Genomic DNA, 23795 nt, shown 5'->3' on the forward strand with positions numbered 1-23795 from the left:
GATCATCGTAGGTGGCCGCAGAATTGTTTTAAATACCCATGAGGTCAGTTTTTATTTGCTTATTTGTGAGCCCTGCCTTTCCTTTCCTTTCCTTCCCTTTCTTTATGCTTCAGCAACTTGTGGCTAAGAGCTCAGAGCAGATGTTTAATTCAAACACCTACCATCACCTGCATTCACAAATTTCCTATCATGTGTTCTTATCACTTGTGGATCTCTGTTCTCTGTTCTTTGGCTTTGTAAGACCAAGATACCTCAATGTTCCCTCAGTGTGACTAAACTTTAGACAGGCTTCTACCTGACTCTAGGTCTCTGACCAACCTTTTCTTATAATATTTACTTGAGAACACTTTCCACTGCAAATTCTCTGCCTGCCCCTTTGAGACGTAACTCTCCCAGCCTCCTGCCAGTTTTACAACCCAGGGATTGGGAGCTGTCCCTCTGCACTGGCATCTTGGAAGGAGACCTCCTAGTCTCTGTGGGAGGGAGGAGGTAACCTCTTAATTGTGACAAACAGCAAACAACCACTTGATCAACTTCCTCACTTTATCTTTTTCTGCCCTTGCACAGGCTCAGCTCCCTCCCCTGCTTAAAAGCCCTCCGGCCTGTCCCCCTGGAGTGGAGTTCAAGCTCTCTCCCCTTTTGCAATAGTCTTGCATAAAGTCTGCCCTGCCTTCTAAACTCCTTCACATGCAAATTTTCTTTGATATTTGTAATTTCTGAAACAGAGAATTTCTTTGGCACTTTCTTTTGCTATTAAAAAAATGCATTTCTAGATAATACTTAGCTGACCCGATTTGTAAGTTCCTCCTTTTTAGCTTCCTGGCTAGACATCACAGATTCCAGGAAGAAGTTACTTCCCAAGTTTAGATGTCAGTATTTGATAATAATTTCCTTGTCTTTTTTTTTTTTTTGGTGTCCTGCTGATAGAGCTGGGGTAACCCATATATTTTTCAACTATTTAACATATTCTCAATGAGATTACCTTTTTCCTTCATTTAGCTGTCTACCTATCAAAATCAAGCCCTCTATTTGAAATCAACCAGCTGTTTTATCCAACAGAATCCCACTCACTGTGGGCATGTCCTACTCTGTGGTGACCTAACCCTGGTGCTCACTGGACTGTCAAGGTCAGACATGTCTACTTGTTTTTGACCAACATCTTATTCCATTACCTAACATACCAAAGGAAGGAAGGTAATATCTGTGTGGCTTGTTTATGCCAATCACAAATCAGAAGGACACATACAATGATTTAATGAAGCGTATGACATCCCTGAGAAGTTTCTGTGAAACGAGAAAGTTACAATTTGGGAAATAAATGCATAATTTTCCTGTGTCTCTTTCACTTGAAAAACTTACAACTTCTCTGTCTCTATGGCTAAAAATCTTATGTCAATCTTTCTTTGAGTTGAACAACTTTAATTCAAAAGGCATTTGTGACATATGTATCTGTGCCCTGCACAGCATCGGAGGCCGAAGGACCTGAGATGATACACTTAAACTCAGATAAGTATACACAAAATCATCAGTTAAGCAACTTTCATAACTCTTACAATGTGCTGGCTAACACAGTCTAAAATGTAACAGTGATAGATTCGAAGATTTCCCAGGAGTCTTTTTTGCTTTTATATGTTACATATTAAGTTTTTTCTTTTCCTTACAAAACACTGGCCCATGACATATGCAGCTCTTGCCTTTTCAGTCTAAGACTCTGTGGTTTGAGAAGACACTGTGCCATTTAGATTGTGTTTAGATGGGCAGGCAGTAGCTAGGTTCCCGGCTTGTTAGATTTGTGTCAGCAGAGGCCACAAAGCCAGAAGTGAAGACACACTACCAAACATGGCCAGGAAACTGGGAAGTCATGGCTGAGACTATCGACACTCAGATGTGTTTCTAAAAGTGGAAAAAACAAGGAGTATGGTTGGGACTCCTCACTTCAATCCTAACTTTCTTTCCTCCTTGTTAGTTCTGACACCATCCTGTTGCCACCAGGTCATTGGGAATGGTAAAGGGAAATTGGAATTTTATTATCTGGGACTTTTCCTTTATCTGCTCTGACTCTCATTCTTGCCAATCAGCTCCAATCTTCAGTGGAAACCTAATTTTGCCTACTGCCTTCTCAGAGAAAAAGGCTTACAGTCAAGTCTGCTCACCCTAGTTCCTTAGGCAGTGAAGGAGAAATGGAAAGACAGTAAGAGAATTGTACCCTTTTCTTTATAATATTTAATTAGAGATGGGTTCCCCCAATGTCAAGTTCTTGCTTATGAATAAAAAATGGTCTATAAAGAAGACACCACCAACTGACTGCTTAGACAGGAACCTGCATTTATGTGACCAGGAACCTTTATTCAGTGGGCTCTCCACTGCAGTCGGTAAATACAGCCTAGGTTTCACTGTACAGCAGGTCACCTCCAAGCTCCTCCTTTTTCCTTTTAAGACACTGGGTGTAGGACAGATTCTTCCCCCTGCGTGAAGTCCAAATGACAGTGTATAGTTGGGTCTGGAATCCTGCCTGACTCTTCTTTCCCATATGAAAATACATCATTTTGCAGGTAAGACATTCAATGATTCATTTCATGAATTTTATCCAGTGCCTACAGTGTACCAGGCACAGTGACAGTGCAGGGGGTGAACACAGGCTGTAGTTTAGTGACTGTATTCATGCCACACTAAATAGCATTTATCAAGTGTGCCCATCAAGTATGTCCCTGTATGTGTCTTTACATATAGGTGCATGGAACTTTTTATTTCATATAAAATATGTATAGTCTAGTAACAAATTATGGGGATTCACTGACTAATTTAACCCTTAGCTAATAGGAGACAAGAATGTCCAGATGTACATTTTATGCAAGGAATTTAGGACTTTAAGGAAAAGTACAAATGCTGTAAGTGGTTATTTCTAGCGCTTTATGAGCATCCAGTGTATGGTGCTCCTTAAAGTTCTATACTTACTCATCTCTGCAAATAGCTGTCTTCTTTCCGCCATTGTATTTCCTCTTTTCCCACTATCTTCAATCATTCTAAGAGACAAAATGGTTACAATGTACATTATCTGCATGCTAATGAGGCAAAGACACTTCTATGCAAACACACTTGGCTACAAACAGAGACACACTATTTAAAACTGTAGATTAAAAAGTATAGCTTAACTTTCACAATTTAAATTACTGTACATATTTTTCCACATATAATATTGTTGCAGTTGTTGGAGAGTGAATAAAATTTTTATTTTCTAACATAAAAATAGCAACAGAAGATGACATTGTGCATAACTCAACACAACCATCTACCATCTTCTGGGTGCTTCATTTCACTTGTTTCTTTTTCAATTTTGGGAATACCTACAAAGAATATAGAGGTGATATGGATTCCACTCAACAGATGATGAGATTGAGTGTTTCATGGACTCAGTAAAGTGCACACCATGGGTATCTGAACCCAGTATGTTCCACCCAAAACCTCAGTTTAGAAGCAGCTCATTTTCTAAATATTCATCTCCAGGTTGAACAGAACCTGCAGCTACTTTCCTGCATGTGACAGTTCACGCAAGGTGGTCAGGGTGATGCCTCTTTACTTAGCCATGCTAACGTCTACAGTGGAGCTATTTAAAACATACTGTGAAAATGCTAACAATTACAAGAGAACAGAAAAAGATTAAAAAACTTAAAATTTGACTTAAGGAAACAGAAAATAATGAGAAAGTTCATAGAAATGTTGTTTAGCTTGATAGAGGACATTGGGCTAAATGTTTCAGGTCTTGTAGGTTTATTTTTTATCGTATCTAATTAAAAACTAATTTATAAACTAAAGTCCGATCTCCTGCACACATGTACATGCATACACACATGCACACAAGTATGTGCACGCTGCCCTGCTGATTCCCAGGCGTGGTGACCTAAGGCACATGCCCGCCGCATTTGCCTGCCTTTCAAGGGGGCCTCTGTCTCTCAGGGGTGGGTCTTTGTCCCTGCCTGGTGCCTGCTGGTCTGGGTGGCCCGCTTCCAGCCTGCATGACTTGCCGTTGCCCTTCAGGACCCCACTCAGGCGCACCTTCCTCTGAAATCCGCCAACTCCCTGACTGGCTGGGCTTGTGCCTCTCCTCTGAGCCTCCATCACCTGAGCATTTGTTTAACAGATCTTTATTGAGTACCTTCAGTACTCTAGAACCCAGTTAAGCTCTGGGTACAAAACAGCGATCAAACCGTAGCCATGCCCCAAGGGGCTTACCCTCTAGTGGGGCAGACACAGAAGCATGAAAGGAGTAGGAGCACAAGAAGGTCATTACAGCCCCACAAGAGGGAAGAAAAACATGTGAATGTGAGAGAGGTTGATGACCTGGGCATAATTTTAACAGAATAAGTTACAGAAGATTGCTCAAAAGATATGGGGGCTGTGTACAAAATGACTCATCTGAGGCCAAAAGGAAAAATTCATGGTGAAAACCAGTGTGATGCTAGACTGCTTAAAAAGCTTTACCAGGTGCTTCTATGAGTCAAGGATTATTTGCCCATTGTCAGGAAGGGAAAGAGTGGCAATGGAATAGCCTTGGTTTACAGTTTTAAGGGAAGAATGTGTACCCATTTATGATGGGGGGAGGGGCTGATATAATGAGGGTCAGGCCTAAATAATAATTGGGAAGGAGAAGAGTTAATAAGGAAGCTCCCTCAATTTGGTAACAATTCACTGCTAAACACAGCCAAGTACTTTATTAGATGTGAAATATGCAGGTATGGCTGATACAGAGATCTGAGGAAGAACATGCTCTTCCTGATTCACATGACCCCATCTCCTTTACTCCAGAGCCAGTGTGTAGATAACAATCTGACATTCACAGAATAGTCTTGATACAGCTTCCAATTTTTATTTCAAGAGTTCAGAAGTAGAGTTGAGGCAATAGACAGGCAGGGGTTAGAACCAGTGACTTGTTCTCGAGTCTGTCTCTGTGCTGGAACAAGATGAAAAGAACCATCAAGAGGAAACCGCAGAGGACGGCAGCGGGAGGGCTCACTCAGTATGGGTCTGTGACACCTCTTTGTCTAGTCAACGTTCTGCATGTCTTCCTGTAAGGTTTTTGAGAGCAGTAACTTCAAAAATGTTAAATTTTTCACAGTGCCTAGCAAAATCCATTCAACAAATAATCTGTCTAGCCAGTATTTATTGAACAAATGAGTAAAACAGAAAAAAAAGAGAAAAATAAGAGCCAAGTTTGCTTTCCATGAAATGCACTTTCAACTATTTTTCCAAAAAGTGACTTAGAGAGGAGTTAAATTCTTCTTGTACTAGTTTCAGAGATTATTTGAAAATAGAGAAACTATTTGTATCCATTATAAATTACGACAATACATTTTCAAGCAAAATCTTATCTTATAAAAAAGTTGAAATAGATGTAAAACACACCAATGACACCTTCTGGCCTATTCATTGCCATTTTTGGTCAATTAAGTCACAGAAGAAAAGTCATTAGTTTCATAACAGGTATTAGCTCTCACTTCTAAGTAAAATGTGTACCTTACAACAAGAAGGGAAACCACAGTGGTGTAAATAATGGAAAGCATGGAATAGAATTGTAAAATATAAAATAAAAAATAACATGCTGCTCATTTTACCCTTTGAGTTATTATTAGCTAAAATTGAAAATACTAGCTTATTACCCACTGGTCTGAGTTGCAATAGCAAAGGGGAAGCAGGCGAGCTGACAGCCCACACAAATTCAGTGGCGGACTCAGGAGCGAGTCAGTTCAGGAATCAAATGGGCGGGGGGCATTTGAGGGCTCCTTGTTCCTGGTCTAATTCTGGGCAGTGAATGTTTCAACTCAGAGAAGAGCAAAGCTGTCAGTAGGCAGGATTTTGCTTTAACACAGCAATTTTGCTTCTGAAATCACCATGAAGATCTGCTTTTCATGAATTCCAGCGTAACAACAGCTGCCCAAAGTCACATGGAGGAAATGAAGGGGAATAACCCATCCACGATGACACATACACACAAGATGCCCAGCTCACCAAACAGGCCACATTTGGCCAGTTTCTGTTGCTCCTTCAAGTAGGTGATATCCTTACAACCTTGGAAATTACCTGAAGGTCACATAAATGTCAAAATAGCAGAAAGACCTAACAAGGATAAATGAGTGATAAGCTCTGTACTAGTGCTCAGCCCCACAAATTATACACACACAAACTGTGCAACACACGGTGCCATTTTTACTTATGAGAATCCACCTATTCATCTGCTTAAGAAATATTTATAAATAGCTGTAATTTGTCAGGACTCTGCTTGTTTACTGATATTCCAAGATGAGAACAACATGATCCTTGCCCTAAGAAGCTCACATTCCAGGAGAGGAAACAAACTAGCTAACAGTTGTGATCAGGTGCAATTGTGCAATTGTGCAGGTAAGTACTGCCAATATAGTCGCTTATTTTCAAGAAAATATGAACAAAGTACCAAAGGGTAACTCTGGAACAGACTTCTAAAGGATGAGTAAGAATTTTCTAGATAGAAATGAGAGGATAAAGGGCCATTATAGAGGGAATAATGAAAAAGCATGGAGCTTTAAGAAGGGTATATGGTGCATTTGGCGAGTGGGCATAGTTCAGGACTGATGAGTTCAAGTGCACATGGAGATGCTGGAAGGGGACAGGACTCAGACCTAGAAAGCCTGTGTTGTCTGATTTGGGCTTCCCTTCCGAGGCTGGGAGCCACCCGAGGTCAGGCAGGGGGCTGATACACAAAGACTGAGGTCTTGGGTAGGTGGAGGGCAGGGATGGGAGCATGTGATCGTGGGAAGAGGGCAGTTTGCTGGACACGTTTATGATTCAGGAGCCAGACTAGTATGTCTCACACTAAGGGGCTGATCTGAGAGGGAATCAGGGCACATTCAGCAGGACTTGGTGATTGGCAGTCCACATGGAGAATGGCCAAGGAGAGGCCTCAGCTTTGCTCTCCCAAGTGCTCCATGCATAAGGGGGAGCAACCTGCTCCCCTTGTGGCAACAATGAGCTCACAGGAGGGCAGTTCAGCAGGTCGCCTCTCTTACAGCACCATCTGTAAAAGAAGGCTGAAAATGGACAGGGAGGGTGCTAAGTTCTTGCCCATTTATGGGGCAGGGATGAAGAGTAGAACAGTACAGGAAGCACCAAGACATAAAGAACGAATCCAGCTCTAAGGCACAGAGTGTCAGAAGAAGTGTGAACTGTATTTTGGCACAGCAAGAGTGAATTCACACTGGGTGATTCTATCACAGTCTCGAGTCCCTTCACGACCCACCTTTAATCCAACATCATCCATGATAACCATACATTTCTATCACACATGACATGTTGGAAGTTTTAAAGGTAGAAACTTAAACTAACATCGTCTTATATCTGTATGGCTTTCTGAGGAATATAAAATGCTTTTTCCCTATAACCTGGTGAGGAGGTTGGGAGATTCTTTTCCACGTAACAGCTGAAGAACATGAGCCTCAGTAGGGAAAGTGGCTGTCCAAAAACAAAGTACTTTCTGGCAGGGCAGGAACTGGGTCCATGTTCTTGCTTTTCTTTTTTAATTAATTCCTAGGCTGAGATGGATTGTAAACACCAGCAATCTTATTCTGGCCATCACATTCCACACAGACTGAGAATTCCCAGAAGCTGGTACATGCAGAGAGGTGGCCAGAACTTGCTGATTAGCATGCCGAAAGGAGAGTGGAGAGGAGGGTCCACGGTGTCCTTGAATTTCACTGAGAAATTCCTTTTTATGCTATTTGTTAATGGAATCTTCCTATTTTAAAACACTGCTCTCCAGACAATAATCAGGGAGACAATTCCCAGTGTCCAGATTGATTTGACCTCGACATAAACAAACACCGACACACACTGACTCACACTCCCACATTCTGCGTCCACAGAGGCTGACCATGCCTTTAGAAGCATCTGGCTCAGCTTTGCTTCTGCTCCACCTGAGCAAACACGCGGGGCCCGCACACCTTGTGCCTGTGTGATGAGACTGCCCCGTGCTCTCTCCTCCTCCCATTCGCTCCGGGCAGATGGCGGGAAGAGACTGGGTTCAGAGCCATCCACTGCTGCAGCCCCAAGTTGGTAACTGCAACAAAGGCCACTTCAAGCTCCTTTCCTCCTTCGATTGATGTATCACAGCACAGAAATGCCTGTTTCTATTTCTGTTAATGAGAGAGGCCTCTGGCATGACTTTCTCAGATCTACATGCTCGTCCTACCTTTGACAATAGAGTGGCCTTCCCTTGAAGGTATCCGCCCTGGTATCGCTCTGCTGTGGCACCCTTCGTATTGGCCTGCAGGCCTTATCAAAGTGCAAAGACCTGGGCCTGCTGAGTCCAGAGTTGCAGCCTCCGTGTGGTTTTGAGGCCCCACCGGGGCTCCCGATACATAGCCAGGCTGGAGCTAGAAATACGGTGCCAGCTGAGTTTGACCACAAACTTGTTTGTATATTAGATTAGAATTCTTATGTCACTTCTGTAGCGTTTCTCTACCTTGTAAGACCCACCTTAAAATGTACTTTGAGCCAAGGAAGGAGATAATTCTTCAGGGAATTAAATATACATAAACATATACATATATTGATATAGGCACCTAATGAGGCAAACTTTAATAGAAAATGCCATTAAAAAGTGAGAAAACCATTTTTATCCAGAATGAACTACTCTGGCACTTTCAAGTCAGGAAGGAACCTGCTGCTCCAGGGCAGGAGCGGACACATGTTCAGGGACTCTCGCCTTGTTCAGTTTCCTCTGACGTCCTTTGGTTCCTAAGAGCTGCCCTGCTGTTTGCCTGCCCTGACCCACTGGTAAGGGCTTACGGGTGTGCAGCCAGGCTAGTAGCAACCTGGCATGGGCAAGAAAAAGGTTTTGGGGGGAAGACGATTAACATTCAGGCTCTGTGGTGTGAGGTTCAATGTTTTTAGAATGTGTCTGAATGACTGAAGACTGCTGCCTAGGTGCGTTATCAAAAGACCTCCAGGGTCCCTACCCTGAGGAGGGGGTCATCTTCACTGCTGCGTCCAGCATTGCACACGACCAAAGATTCTTTAGAGAACCGTGGCCTATCTGATGCGATGTGCCTTTGGGTGTGTGTGTGCGTGTCTGTGTTCCTCAAGGGCAATGATGTTCCGTGTGAAGGTCCACGTGGTCATGGCCCATAGCTGACCCTAACACAGGGCAGACAGGTTTCCTGGTCCTGCCGCTGGATTCCCAGCTTCTGGGGTGGGTGTTAGGAAATGACTGCCTTGCGATCATTTGGAACTTTCTTGATATAGTGTAAGATGACACTGTTGATAAACAAGAGTCTGTTTCTTTTTCTCACATATAATAAATGAAAGCAATGAACAAAAGATCCCCTCCCCCCATAATTAGAAGACTGACTTTCTTTCATGAATCTTGCAGTAAGACAACCCCAAATTTTGAAACTGAAAATCTGGACCCCATTTATCCAGTTTAGTGGGATTATACTGTATATATACATAAACATTTATAAAAGTAAAATATTTTGGAAAACTTTAATTCAAGTGACTGAGTCCAATTAGCTTCTCAATACAGAGGCTGTAACATGGCAGAATGTAATAGTAAATTAAGCAGTGAAATGCTGTCTAGTCTATAATCTATAATTCTAAAGTTTAGACCCTTTTAATGATTTGATAAAAGGTATGGACCCTTACCCCACCAAAGTGTTCATGGATACACAAATAAAAGTAGAGTTGCTTACACAGTTGGGTTTGGGGGAAGAAGGCTGGGGTCTGGTGAGAAGCACAGGTGGCTTCACTGTATAGGGGGCACCAACTACTGGTGACAGGAGCAGCTGCAATGCCCACACGGACACAGCAGCTGCCCAGGGAGAGGGCAGGAAAGCACGTGGTGCCCTCCGAGGCTAGGGGAGGGGGAAGACCCCGAGTGGAGCAGTGATGACAGGAGCAGGCAGCGGCAGGCTCCACTCATGGCAGAAACCCAGAGCCTCCACACACGGGCTCACTGTTCCTGACAGGCAGACACCTGCATGTGGCAATCGTAAGTGCTTGAGGGCATTACGTGCTCGACTCCTGGGGCTTGAAAGGATTCTAGCTCACCTTTTCTGTTTGAAGATCTCAGAAAGAGTAGTAGGAAGAAACAGGTCCTCCCTTGCCCAACTCTAACGCACTGAGAAAACAGAAATCTGGGGCTGCAGAGACCGTGGCTGATTGTTACCTGGATTCTAGGAGTGCGATTTCCATGAGGAGGATTGGGAAAAGCCACGTGAGGTAAAAGTCTCGGTTGGAGCTTTGGGCATCGAGAGGCAGGCGGGAGGCTTGTGTGCTGTGATAGTTCCACTTTCTATCTTTAGGGTGGGGAGTGCTGAGTCTGGTGGGCAGGGAGAAGCAGGTAACAGTGGCTTCCTGCAATGGGCACAGAAAACCAGACACTCCTGGGGGAGGAACAGGAGCAATGAGAACAGAGTGGACGGCGCCACAGGGCTGCTTCTCAGCGTCACTGCCCGTCCGAAGTCTGACCTCCACCAGTGCTGAGCAGAACTGCTCTCAGTTCTCGTAAGAACACTGTGATGTTGGCATTATTATTCTCAGTTTCCCAAAGTGGAGCCTGAGCTTCAGACGATCAGGCAGTCACCCGAGACATGTCTGACCACAGAAGTACCAGCTTCCTAAGGGAGATCAAAGTGCCGTATACGAAATAAGGGCTTTCTTCCCGAGAGGGGTGGTGGGACACCGCCCACAAACACACGGAAATGAGCTCCCACACCGACACGCGTCCGCGGTTGGGCGGAGGAGGTGGAAGCCTCTGCGCGGGGCGGCGTCCCCCCGGGATGGGACCAGCTCGGGGTGCCCGCCTCCCCCCTGCCCCTCCCCCTCCAGCTGCCCCAGCCCTCCCTTCCTGCTCTTTCTTTTCCTCAGCTCTGCTCCCTTATTCGCTTTCTTCTTTCTATGTGTTATCAGGGAATCTGACCAACAAAACAGTCCTTAGCTCTAGAAAGAGAGACCAGACCCGTGAGAGGAGAAGAGGGGCCTGTGCCAAAGGTGCTGCGAGGGTGCCGCACGCCGTGTTGACCACAGTCGGTGACACTGTCTCCCGACCCTGAGATGCGCTGAGAGAGCAGGTGCGTCGCAGGTGTTCTGACAGAAACAAGCGGCTGTGAGGTGATAGGTGTGTTAATGACCTCACTGGAAATCGTTTCACAATGTATAGGTATGATAAATCATCACACTGGACACTTAAAATATGCTATGATTTTATTTGTCAATAACACCTCAATAAACATTTACCTGAAAAAAATAATTTTACACCGTTAAAAATGCAATTCCCATGGGAGAACCAGAAACTTCACCACAGTGTAATTAATTCAGTTCGTTTTTTTCCTTAACACCTACCTGAGATAATCGTGGTGAGGAGATGGCTATTTTGATTAACTGGGAAATGAAATAATGATGATGCCTGGGCACTTCCTGGGGAAGTCAGATTTGGATGGAATGTTCCAGAGGCCACATGGGGAGACTTCCTTCGAGGCAGGTGGGAGGGCCCAGGTGGGTGAGGGCTAAGGCAGCAGGCAGGAAGCGCAGCATGAGCCCCACCATGGATTCACAGATGCAGGACAGATAATGCAGTGTAAGAACACAGAGTTCCAAATGTGGCCATAAAGCCTATGAGAAGATGAAAGGGAATGTCTATTAAATTAAAAAAATCCCTTTCCTCCCTGTTATTTCTTCTGTATGTCTCTCAAAATTTATTTGTGCTAGAACAAATATTTTTAAAGGGTAAATTTCAAAAATTCTAGGTTGTACAAAGAGCTATTGTCTTCTTCTTTAAAATAAGGAGTTCAGGGAGCCTATATTTAACAACTTTACAATTTCATTAAATGTGTCAGTAAAAAGTACAATAGAGACTAACCCCCAGTTAAATATTAATTAATATCATGCTAGTTTTTCCTCTCCCCACTCAAATTCTCTCACATTAGAATATCTCAGGTTGATAGTATAGAAAACAACTTAGAAAACAGCAGTGACACTGGAGGGACTCTGGTGACCACTGTCCAGCAAAAGCACAGCCCAGCATACGGGGTTAGGAATGCACAGGCCAGAATCAAATAAGCCACATGGAAAAGCAGCAGGCAGAGTGCACGGCAGCCGAAGCTTGAACAGGAGCCCAGCAGCAATCAATGGCACCTTGCACACCAGGGTCCTTTCCCTGGGACTTGCCTGCCGTGACAGCCCACCAGGGAGACAGAAGAAACAGAGGTGGCCCTATTTCTCGCCTCTGGACCTTTTTATGAATTACAAGGTTCTTACACATGCCTCTTTCACTGAAAAGAATTTGTCGGAAATCAAGGAATGGTTGGAAGGAGTCTGTTCTCGAGATCCATGGCTCTGGCGGACGGCAGCCAGGAACCTGAGTGAGGGGGGCCGGCGAGAAGGGCCTGTTCTCCCTCCGAGCCATCGTGCTGAGCCGGTGGAGTGAGCGTCTCGGTCATGGAGCAGGAAATGGCTGTGGGTTCTCCTCGGGACCTTCCAGAAGCTAAGCGATCCTGCCCAAACTGACTTTGGGTTTCTGGACCTCTGGACCTTGTTTTAAGAAACTAAATTTGTGGTAATTTATTATAGCAGGAAATTACTGCCGCTGAGAAAGGTCAAGGCACTTCTATCAGATCATCCTCTGGCAGCACTGGGCTGGTGCCTCAGAAGCTTCCCCGGAGGCTCCTGCCCGACCAGTACACTGCTCTCTCACTGAGACCTTCTACATGAATTCCTAATGTTCATGATCTTATTTAATCCTCAGATCTTATGGTGTCATTATCCCCACTTTACAGATGAGGAGAGTGAGGCTTAGAGACTTTAAAGAACTGACTTTTCATTCCACGCTTTAACCTGTTCATCCTACTGCCATATACATTTGACTGACATTTATCGGGCATCTGCCAAATGCCATCAGAAAACACAAGCTCAGGTTTGAATACCCTGCCCCTCATCTTGGACATGTCTAGACAGCTTTTCCATGAGTCGCTATGTCATTGATGCTCCGGGGATCCACTCCTGAGGGTCAGTGCTGGGCTCTCTGCACACAAACTCACCTCCACAAGCCCTTTTGATCTCAGGGGCTTCATGATTAGAATTAACCAGGCTACACTCTGATCCCATCTATATCAGCACATTTAATTAGCTCTCATTGCTTAATTAATATAACCAAACTTAATAGAGGTAAATATAGTAGAGTATTTTCAGATTACTAAAATATGAGATCACATATTCGACAACCACATTAGAAGAGCCACTGAAACCCCAATCAGTCACATATTAAAAAATCACCCAGATGCTTATAATAGATACAATATTCTGAAACACAGGGTAGCTAGCTGACCAAGGGGTCTGGAAATGAGGTCCTGCTATTGGGAACCACAGGGAACCTTATAATCCCCAAAAGCTAGTCCTACAATGACTTACAATAACCCAATTAAAAGATCACATCTTTTAATGTTATGCTGTTCTTACCATAATATAAAGGACAAAGTAGACTACAGTTATGTAGAAAACAGATCTGCCCAGAGAACCACAAAACAAAGCTGATTTTTGAGTCATAATCCTCCAAGTTAGTGCTTATAAATGGAACAGATCTCACACCCACACACACATCCACACACACACACACACTGTGCTTCTCTGAATGGTGCCCATACTTCAAATTACCCCATTCTGTAGACACACCACGAGAAACAGTGATGCAGTAAGAGCTGTAGCACCTGAACAAAACATTTTTATTCAGATAAATTAACATCATGTGGATAACACCTCTGAGACTGCAGAAGCACTTGTGTGCACCTCATGTGTCTGCTCTGTGACCACCACAAGCATTCTGGATGCATGTTTCAGCATCCACACTCACGCAAACAAGTGTCCCTGGACCTCGTGACAACACAGAGGATCACAGGTGCAGGCTCAGGGCCTCAGACTGAAGGAGCAGCTCCTTTCTAACAAGGACTTTGCTAAGGCACTTGAGCCTTCCCGGACAGAGCTGGCACACAGACCTGCATCCCCATGCCACTGCTGCTTGGGCTCCTGAACAGCGATGAGTCCACAGCACATCAGTGACGTCAAAGACCCCATGAGTCTAAGCACTCCCAGAAATGACTAGGCACTGAGAGACAGCTACCAGAGGACTGCTCTTTAAAAGCTGCAGAAAGCTGTTGAAGGGGATTCTGGAACTTAGGGAGTTCACTCTGCATGAACAGCAGTACCCTGTGGGATCGCATGGCATGGAGATCTGTCTCATGGGGCTCCCTTCCAGCTGTGAGCTGCTAAATCACTGGGCTTGAAACATGAATCAGTCTTCTCAGAGTTACATAATGTCAGGACATTTCAAATAAAATACAGAGCCTGCATTACGTTTCTAGGCAAACACAAACTGTGTATAGAAGAGTCAGACTACAGACCACTACTGTCCCATTTGTGATATGCGTCTGTACTGCTGCTCCCAACTCTGTGGTGTCACTCAGTGAGAACAGTGATGTTCAGAAGTCAAGTGACAGGTCTAAGGCAGCACAGTGAACTAGCAAAGTCAAAAATTTTAAATGCTTGGGTCCCAATTAAAGATCTTCTCAGTATATGGTACTACACAGCCTTCCCAAGTCAGTGACATTTTCTCTTTTCTGATTTAAAGATCTGTCTCTCTGAGCCAGGCCCTGGTGTAAAACTCTCTGGAGAACTTTCATCGAGAAATGAATTGGGGTGTTAGGGATAGGTGTGGGGCACTGAAGAGTCACAACACCTTGATGTTCAAATGCAGTTGTCATGAGAAGGGGCCACAGAAATCTTTCAAAAAAGCAAGTCATTGTCCTGTGGCACCATATGCCTGAACATGTTTTGAACTTGAGCTAATGAGACCTTGAAATGATAGAGCTTTTTAAAGTTCGGTTTGCCTTCGTTCATCCAAACTAGAATTCTGCCAAAATTTTGCAGAGGTCTGTAGTGGGAAGTCTACTTGTGGTGGTGAAGAATTCAAAGACAACAGGCCCTTTCCCTCCAAACAAAAAGAGAAAAATGAGTCACATTTTTAAAATACATCACTTAGAGTATGACAAATGTATTTATTTTTAATATAGAGGCTGATTGTATCCTACTCACCCAGAATCAGAGCCAGGTGTTTCTTAGCTTTAAAAGTTCAAGCTAATCACACAGCTTTTCTGTGTGAAACTTGTGGGAAACCCGCTTGAGCCCAGAAACCAGTCCTGTTCCTCCACTAATGTGCCGCTCACGGCTCCGGGCGCTCGGAGGCAGAACCCAGCCAGAATACCAACTCTGCTCGAGGCATAAGGGGCACAGGAAGGGGGTGCTCCGACCAGACCCGCACTTCCAGCTGTGCTCACCAAGAGGCTCCCGACGGTAGTGGGAGGGGACCTGTCAGGTCAGGACAGCAGTCGGAGGTGGAGAACGACGAGGCGCTGGCACACTGGGGGGACAGCGGGAGAGGGGCTGATGAGGCCAGACTCGGCCTCACGAAGGCGTCCATGCTCAGCCTGGTGTTCTTGATGATCTTATTCTCAGTGAGTCGTAGGTTCTGGGTGGCAGACAAGAAGTGTGGACACCTTTGTTCTGACTGAGGCTGACACACGACGTGGTTTAGTTCCTGGGGTGCAGGGACGTTCTCATGGTGCTGGCTGCCTTCCTTGCTGACATGTGCTCTTGGGGCAGCTTGTGATCTCACGGGCTCACTGAGCAGTCTGCGGTTGTGCTAATGGCCCCGTGTGAACCAAGATGCATTTTGGAGAGCAGCCCATCAAGGCCAGGTGGACCTGTGCAGCTTTTATAGTCCCGAAGCCTTCGAGTGGCTTTGCGGGTCCTCGGTGGCCCAGGCACTCCACTCACCGCCCTGCACCTCCCTTCTGCTGATCCTTTGCCTGGAATATTCTCTTTTCTCTTCCCCGGGCAAATCCCAAGCCCTCTGAGCACCATACCTGGCCAGAGCCATGAGTACCATGGACAAGGGGCCCTCCCTGATCCCCCAATACTCAAGCTTCTGCCTTCACGCTGTCCTCATCCTTCCCTCCCGTGAGCCACCACAACCAGAGTTCTCTGTGGATGCGCTTTTCTGGTGTATCACTCAGACCATTTCACAGGGTGGGAACCGGTTCAGGGGCGTCCATCAGCGCCCCCAGGGCCTGAAACCCTGAGTGAGGTCGTCTCGCACTGTCTGTGTCCCCTGGTGGCCTGCACTGCACAGAGGAGGAAAGAAAGGGCTGCTGGAGGGGTCTGGGCACAGGCGTCACAAGTGCCGCTGTAGCTACAGAACACTGACCAGATGGGATGAAGCGGGGATGTGCAGAGACTGAGTCGGAAGGCTTGGCCTGGAGGGGCCGCGGTGGAACTATTCCGTTGCGGGTGGCCTGTCTGTGCACTGAGAGGGAGGATCAGACAGGATGGCCCAGGTGCTGCTAAGATAAACTACTTAGAAATAAAGAGAGAGCAATCACTCACTTTCACTCCTATGACTTCAAATTTATTTTCAAGAGATGGGGGAGACATGGTGAAGAAAGACCATCTTGAAAGAAATAATTAGGGTTTCACCAAAATAAGTGAAACTTCATGGTCATTTCACAAAACAATTTTGTGCACCTTTTCATCATGTAAAATTTTAAATCATGTGCTGTATGCGGATGTGAAATTAGATCATAGGGACAATTTGACTCAATCTCCCTAATAAATGTTAGCTAGCTCTTTCTTTAATGGGTGTTAAGATATCCCAAAATATACAGTCCTGTTTTGGTCAAGCCCCAAATGGTCAATTTTGGATAACCCTGAGTATTTTCAAAGAAGCCAAACATTGTCTGAATAACGATACTTTCATTATATAGCTGTTTCAAAGGGAATAGAAATTAATTTTTACTACTTCCCAGTTTTGAATGGAACCGGAGTCTCCCTGAGCCCTGGGAGATGAGAGTTGCTGCCCTGTGGCCCCTGATGCTCTTCTCGACGAAGCTGAGACGTGTGGTGAAGCAGGAAGCTCAGATCACAGGAGGAGCAAGGGGGGAATTATTCCCCAGATTTTGTCACTTCTCGAACCAAAGAGGTCATTTTCATGCAGGGCTTTGAAGCAGGATGCCCAGCTCCACGGCACAGCTGTCCTCCAGATAAGTTTGCTGTAAACTGAAATTCTGTGTATTGAACACTATTTTCCCATTAACTTCAATTTTTAAGTGAGAAATACATTCTAGAAGTAGTAAGGTCACAGGAAGAAGTCTTTACGTGGAGGGGAAGGATGCTGTATGATCAATATAGCTAATAATAAAAGAAAATCAACTGAATTGATTATGTCTTTGTGCTCTCCTTGGTGGACGGTGCTTTTTTCTTCAAAAAAGGTAAAAATTTGAGAGTGAGATTCTTTTAATGTGTCTGTGTTCTACACACAGTTTTAATGTGTGGAAAATTACCAACATTTCGTATAAGACACACGCTCTGACAGTTTCCTTGCTAGCTCTTCTCAAAGCCATGTTCTCAGAGGCGGGGAAAGCCAGCTTTGGGGACTAACGCTTTGTTTGCCCCCTTGCTGTTTCTCAAAGCCAGGAACGGAATGTGTGTCTGTCCCTCCGCTGCGCATGGAGCAGCCCCAGAGCTAATGGGAAGACAAGCGCTTCGGAGGGGAAGTTCGGCCGCAGCTTTAGACACACCTTTGCGCAAACCTCTTCACTCCCATGTCCTGCTTGCCCGTTCTTGGGCAAACGACTTGGTTTTCTTATTCTCAGTTCCTTTGGAATTTCCAGGAGGAAACCTGCCTGATGCAGTGAGAGGCATCGTCCGTTAATTCCTGCCCCGGCACCGGCCCCACTGTCCTGGCATCGCCCTCCCTCCCCTCTCGGTGACCTCGGTCGGCCAGCCGTCTTGTGTGACGGCCCTGGGACTGGCCTTCTCCGCTGGGGCGCAGAAGCGGACGCCTGGACCAGGCCTGGGGTGGGAGCGCCCCGCTGCCCGCCACGGCAACCCCTCCGGGCTGCGCACACAGGCCAAGCCAGCCCCTGCCGGTCGCTGGCCGGGATCTTGTCCGAGGAGCTGAGTCCCTCTGGGGGCGGCATGCAGTTTGGGGGCTGCCGGGGCCGCGCCGCCTGCCGCCTCGCAGGCCCTGTCCACGAGCTGGTGGGAGCCCATCTGCGTGAAAAGGGCCCACCGGCAGTAGAGTGAAGCAGGAACAAGCAGGGCCTGGAGCCGGGAAGACCGAGCTCCGGGGCTGCCCCCGGGCTCCGGATCCGGCAGGTCAGCAGCCAAGAGGCCCCGCTCCCTCCGCGTCCCTCCGCCGCCTGCCTTCCCCGGAGGGAGAGGCGCTGGGTCCCCGCGGTGCTTTCCATGTAACTCGAGAGGGCCTTGTGTTCTCCCTCTTTTTCTCAAAATAATTTCACCCTGATTCCTTATTACTTAGAAAAATTCCAAAAATAATACAAAAGGAAATAAAAGCCTGCCTCTTTTCTATTCACAACCGCATTCACACCGATTTTTCACTTTCGGAGCCTGCCTCTATAGCCTAATTTATATCCCAGCATCGCGGAGGTGGTACCTACCTAAGGAAATCAGAAACCGCGGGCAAGCGGACCCGAAAATCCATCCGTTACACACAGATGAGTCGCCGCTGACATTTGGTTTCTTTCATTGCCTTTAGCTTTCTCTAATTTTAATTTCAATGTCAGGATTTGATGGTGTTGTTTTATCTTTAATTTCCTTAATTAAAACTTCAGTTTAATATTTTTTCATACGTTTTTATTTGTGCTTCGTGAGAACTACTTATTTATGTCTCTTTCCCATTTTACCTTAGTGTTTTCTTACATATTTCGCACAAGTTCTTCATATATTACAGTTATTGACCTATTATCCTACATACATGTGTCACACGTGTACATTTTATGAATTATTTTCATTATGTTTCATGCATGCTTTTCTACAGTAGGAGAATGAACTTCCCCTGACAGGTGCACTCCACGGGAGGCAGCACAGAACACCGGTCAAGTTCTGGGTGGCCCTCAACTAGGGAAACAGTGTCTTTCTTGGGACTGTTGTGCAGATTAATTGACGCAACAGACACACAATTTTAACCCTTGCCTAGAGCAAGCTCTTCCCACTACTAGCTACAACTTATGTATTTTCCTTGACTATTATTTAACCTGTGATTTTGTTAATGACATTTTTTGATAAGCAGAAATTAAAGTATTAATGTTGTCAAATATAAATTTTTTCCATTATGAACCTTCATTTCTATTTCTTATAAAACCCTTTTCTTTCACAAACCATTTAAAATTCCTCTAGGTATTTACTCAAAGGAAAGAAAATATAAATATTCATTTAAAGATTTCCACATGAGTAGCACAGAGAAGGCAAATAGTGAATCTGTGGTGGCATCTTAATACACTGATGGACAGTGACTGCAATGGGGTCTGGGGGGGACTCAATAATATGGGTGAATGTAGTAATCACATTGTTTTTTCATGTGAAACCTTCATAAGAGTGTATATCAATAATACCTTAATAAAAAAAAAAGATTTCCACATGAGTGCTCATAGCAGCTTTATCTGTAATAGTAAAAAACTGGAAGTAATCCCAATGGCCATCAACATGAATGGATAAATGGACACAGCTATAAAAATGAACATATTGATACATGCCACATGGCTAAATCTGAAAATAATTATGCTGAGTGAAAGAAACCAGACAAAAAAAGTATGAACTGTATAAACCTTGAGAATATATATAAATATATATATATATATGCCTTGAGAAAATGCAAACACATCTCTAGTGTCCAAAAGCAGGTCTATGGTAGCCTGGGGACAGGGGAGGGTGGGATGGGGGTATCACTAAGGGAGATGAGGAAACTTGGAGAGGATGGAAATGCTATCTTGATCCCAGAGATGGTTTAAAGGGTATACACATCATGTCAATGTGTATAAATTTATATACTTCAAATAGTGTAGTTTATTGTCAATTATATCTCAATAGAGCTGTTTTGTAGTATGACAAAGTTTCCCTTACTTCTTCTTCTAATTTCTTATAGTTTGATATAAGAATCAAGTCTAACCTAGCTGGAATCTGTTTTGTAGTATGAATGAAGACCTCCTTCTCTGTAAGATTTACTGCATCATAATAATACTCTTCCCCATGATACGTACTGCTGGGCAAGCATACATTAATAATCATTCTAGTATTTGCTTATACTCCAGGGGTTTGTCTATATCAACACCCTCTTTAATTGTAGTTCAATTTAATTATAATTACAGCTTTATAAAATACTTAATAGCTAGTAAGAAAATCTCTCCTTCATCTAATAGTTTTTTCTTGCTCGAACCCTGATTCTACACAAGAGTCTTAGACCTTAGCATTACTGTCAGAAGGGAACATTTGAACCCAGAGATTATTTCAACACAATTTTAAATGCCAGAGGTAAGAAATGTGACTCAGAATGGCTTTTCTAAATTTTCAGGAAAAGAATAAGCAGAAGGAAGCCTGAACAGCACCCACACTGACTCAAGTTAGGAACTTGAGTTCCTCAAGCTTAACCAGACTGGAAAAACCACTGCTACTGATCATGCTTTGTTTCTCCTGCCCAGACTTACTCACTGCTTCCCGCAGAGAACTAGCTGGGGCAGGAGTACTTTTGATACCTGGTCCACAAGAGAGATGGCTAAACTCATGGGCGATGCTGGTTACAGGAAGGCTGCGAAGAAAATGGATGGTGTATAATATGAAGACAAAACACACCTAGGACCATGGGAGGGCACATTGGCAGGATATATCTGTGAGCGGTTTGGCTGTGTGTGACCGTGGGGGGGAGGAGTTTGGGGGCTCACAGAAATCCCCTTATATTGGTTTTGCATATGCATAAGGTGTCTGCCTTGTTGCCTTTTGGATTTGGACATTTGAGTTAAATCTGCTTGTTTAGATGTCAAAGGTTAGTTCATTTTCTTAAATTAAGAATTGTTTCACATTTTTCTTTGTTTCCCACATTGGACATGGTAATTGCTGATTGTTCTCTTCGATTCAGAATTATCTTTCCATCAGCTGTGTAGGAATCAGAAGGATCATGGGGCAGACCACCGAGACAATAATCAGGCAGTTAACAGTTATTAAATGCCTACTGTGTACATAAACTACTTTCAGAGTATTAACAAAAAGGAGGATTTAATGTCAATAATCTGAATAAATGCAAGAGCTCTTTGTTTGCAACAGCACGTTTCTAAAGGCACATAGCTGTCACTGAGGTTTTGCTCTTAAAGAGGAGAGGGGCTTTGAGCCAAGCAGCCTGTGTCAGTAAATCAGGAAATTAACGTCTGTGTTCCACTAGCTAACTCAAGGCCTCCAAGACAGTCCTTGAGCTTGATGTTCTTCTCTTTCGAGAGGAAAGATGATGTCGTCTCCCTGGGAGGACTGTCACAAACGCATTCAAAATATTTTGTCAACAGCAAATCACAGTAAAATTGTTAGTGATTATGGTTAATAAAAGCTTGTTACTTCTCCAGATAGTCAATGACACATAACAGTAGGAAAGACTGTTTTGGAGACCCCACGAATCACTACCACCACCCACACACTCTCTAACAGTTGAAGACACTATAAACCACTGAAGCTCATGGAGAAGAGCCATCTGAGATGGGCTGACGACGTAGAAAAGAACAAACATCCAGAGACGGACTTTCCCAGCTCATCTGCCCAGCTGCCCCTCCTAGCAGCAGAGTGGAGGAGGTCTGCTGGCCATCTTCTGTCCTCTGACACTGCCTCGCACCCCCCAGGGAGATCATTGGCCCAAGCACTTTGAGACCACGACGCACAGGGAGCTAGGGGAGATGCAGAAGGCGAGGCTGACTGCTGGCCACCCAGCTGAGGCTCTACCTGGCCCTCTCCTGCAGACTCCGGAACCCTCCAGTGTCCTCACACATCTGCTTCCTAACCGTGGTGTCCTCAGACCTCCGCTGCCTGGGCTGTTGTCCATTTCTCATGCACACAGTCCCCAGCAATATTGTTCAGTCCAGGAGCCCCAGCACAACAGGGCTGAGCTGCCATTCTTGCACTGCTGGAATCTGTGATGTTTAAGCATCCTCTGCATCTGTTGACATTCGTACTTCAGTCAGTTTTCAAGTCACCTAATTTTCCATAAAATTTCTCTGTCCAGAGGATGACGATCCACCTACCCTCGACTAACCCACACCACAGGGAAGAGGTCAGACCCAAGTCTGTTCCTGATGTCAGGGTCTGGGTGGGCTCTGCTGGGAGGCACCCCCACACCCTTGAGGGCTCCTACCGATCTATCCCCTTAGGACTTCACCTTCCCAGCCTCTGGCCTGATCACCCTTCCCGGCCACCAGCCTATCCCTATCTCCCTTAGGTCATGCAAATGTCAGAGCATTTAATTCCTAGCAAGACTCACTGCACAAATTGACATGTCATTTAAATATCAAGCATGCAAAGGGGCTTTGCTCACTCCCATTAGTGCCATCAGCAGTGTTCTCCACCACAGGTTGGAGCTGCATGGATGTGTACACCTTCATGACCAGCTTACACTTTCAGATTTCCGCTCCTTGTCTCGCCCTCATTTTCTCCTCCTGGTCCCTCTCTGCAGTTCCTCTTTCCCAGCTTCCTATTTAATGCTCACTGTTTTAAAAGCTTAGCCCAGTACTTCCTTCTCCACAAAGAATTTTCTCACCCTTTCTCTGTAATATCTGTTCAGCATCATTTGATTCCTAAACATATTTCAGGAAACTAGGGACTCTGGACTGTCATTAGTTTTTGATACAATGTCCTCTAATAGTACAGCATTCGACTTGAAATATATCGGTCTCTGGCCCTGGTACCTGGCATAGTGTCCCTAAAACCCTTGTAGTTTCCTAAGTGATAAGAGTACTAGGAGCATCTTTTGTTCTCATATTTAGTCTTTGTGCCCAGTTCCTGATACAGAGCTCCTAAATCCTTTGGAATTTTCTAGGTGACAGGAGCGTCTTTTCTTTTAATGAGGTGACTCAGGGACTCCTAGACGGCTGTGGGGTGGGGACTAACCCCCAGAAAGAACAAGCCTGGTCAGAAGCTTGGGGCTTTCAGCTCTGCCCCAGCCTCTCACGAAGGGAGAGGGGCTGGAGGCCGAGGCAATGGCCAGCTGTGCCGACACGATGATGCTGCATAAGGTCCCGGGAGTGCGGGGCTGGGAGAGGCCCAGCGAGCACATCCGTGTTCCGGGGCCGGGGTGCTGCCCCAACTCCGCGCCCGGGGTGGCCGTGCTCAGGGCCCTTGGGGAGCCCGGCCTGTGCCTTTCTTCATCTGGCTGTTCATCCACAGCCGTCATCATAGTTTTTATTATATAATAAACCAGGAATGTTTTCCCCGATGTTCTGTGAGCTGTTCTGGCAAATGCCCAAAACAGAGGAGGGGTTGTGAGAAGCCCCGATTTATAGCCAGCCGGTCAGGAACTCAGGCGACAGCCGGCACTTGACGCTGGTGCGGGGGTGCGCCCCGAGACGGGCCCTGACCCGCCATGCGAGGCCACTGCCAGGTCGCCTGGCAAGACGGCCTTGTGCGGCGGATCCCCGCATGTCAGAAGGGGTGTGCAGGCAGGCGTGATGTGAGAATAAAGGGAAAGAGGGCTTTTTTCTTACACACTGACACATACAAATTCAACTTAAGTGGCTTATTTTTTAAGTAAATGACAAGGTGAATGAATATTATAATTCTTATGTGAGCAAGGCTCCGGAATCCTGGAGATCAAGGCTTCTCCAGAAATCCTATACTTACAGCCGCCAGCATCTGAGGGCCTCCCCGGTCAGTGTTTCTTTGAATGGAAGGGAAATTTC

At 45.3% G+C, this 23795-nt stretch overlaps 1 protein-coding gene across 15 annotated transcripts in view; it reads right to left on the bottom strand.

Moving 5' to 3' along the window:
* The window catches only part of DTNA (dystrobrevin alpha), a 333077-nt gene that overhangs the window by 116904 nt on the left and 192378 nt on the right, over positions 1-23795 (bottom strand). For 12 of the 15 annotated variants that reach the window (XR_008998277.1, XR_008998276.1, XM_057503964.1 and 9 more), the window contains exon 2: positions 2956-3023. Coding sequence is in view for 13 of the 15 variants with exons in the window: in XM_057503964.1 (XP_057359947.1) it covers positions 2956-3022 (67 nt within the window). In the remaining 2 variants the exon portion in view is untranslated. Of the gene's footprint in view, positions 1-2955; positions 3024-11367; positions 11638-23795 lie in introns of all 15 variants that reach the window. The other 3 variants (XM_057503962.1, XM_057503960.1, XM_057503961.1) reach the window with 1 other exon arrangement.

This window comes from Manis pentadactyla, chromosome 6, assembly GCF_030020395.1.
Source record: "Manis pentadactyla isolate mManPen7 chromosome 6, mManPen7.hap1, whole genome shotgun sequence".
Classification (NCBI taxonomy): Eukaryota; Metazoa; Chordata; class Mammalia; order Pholidota; family Manidae; genus Manis; species Manis pentadactyla.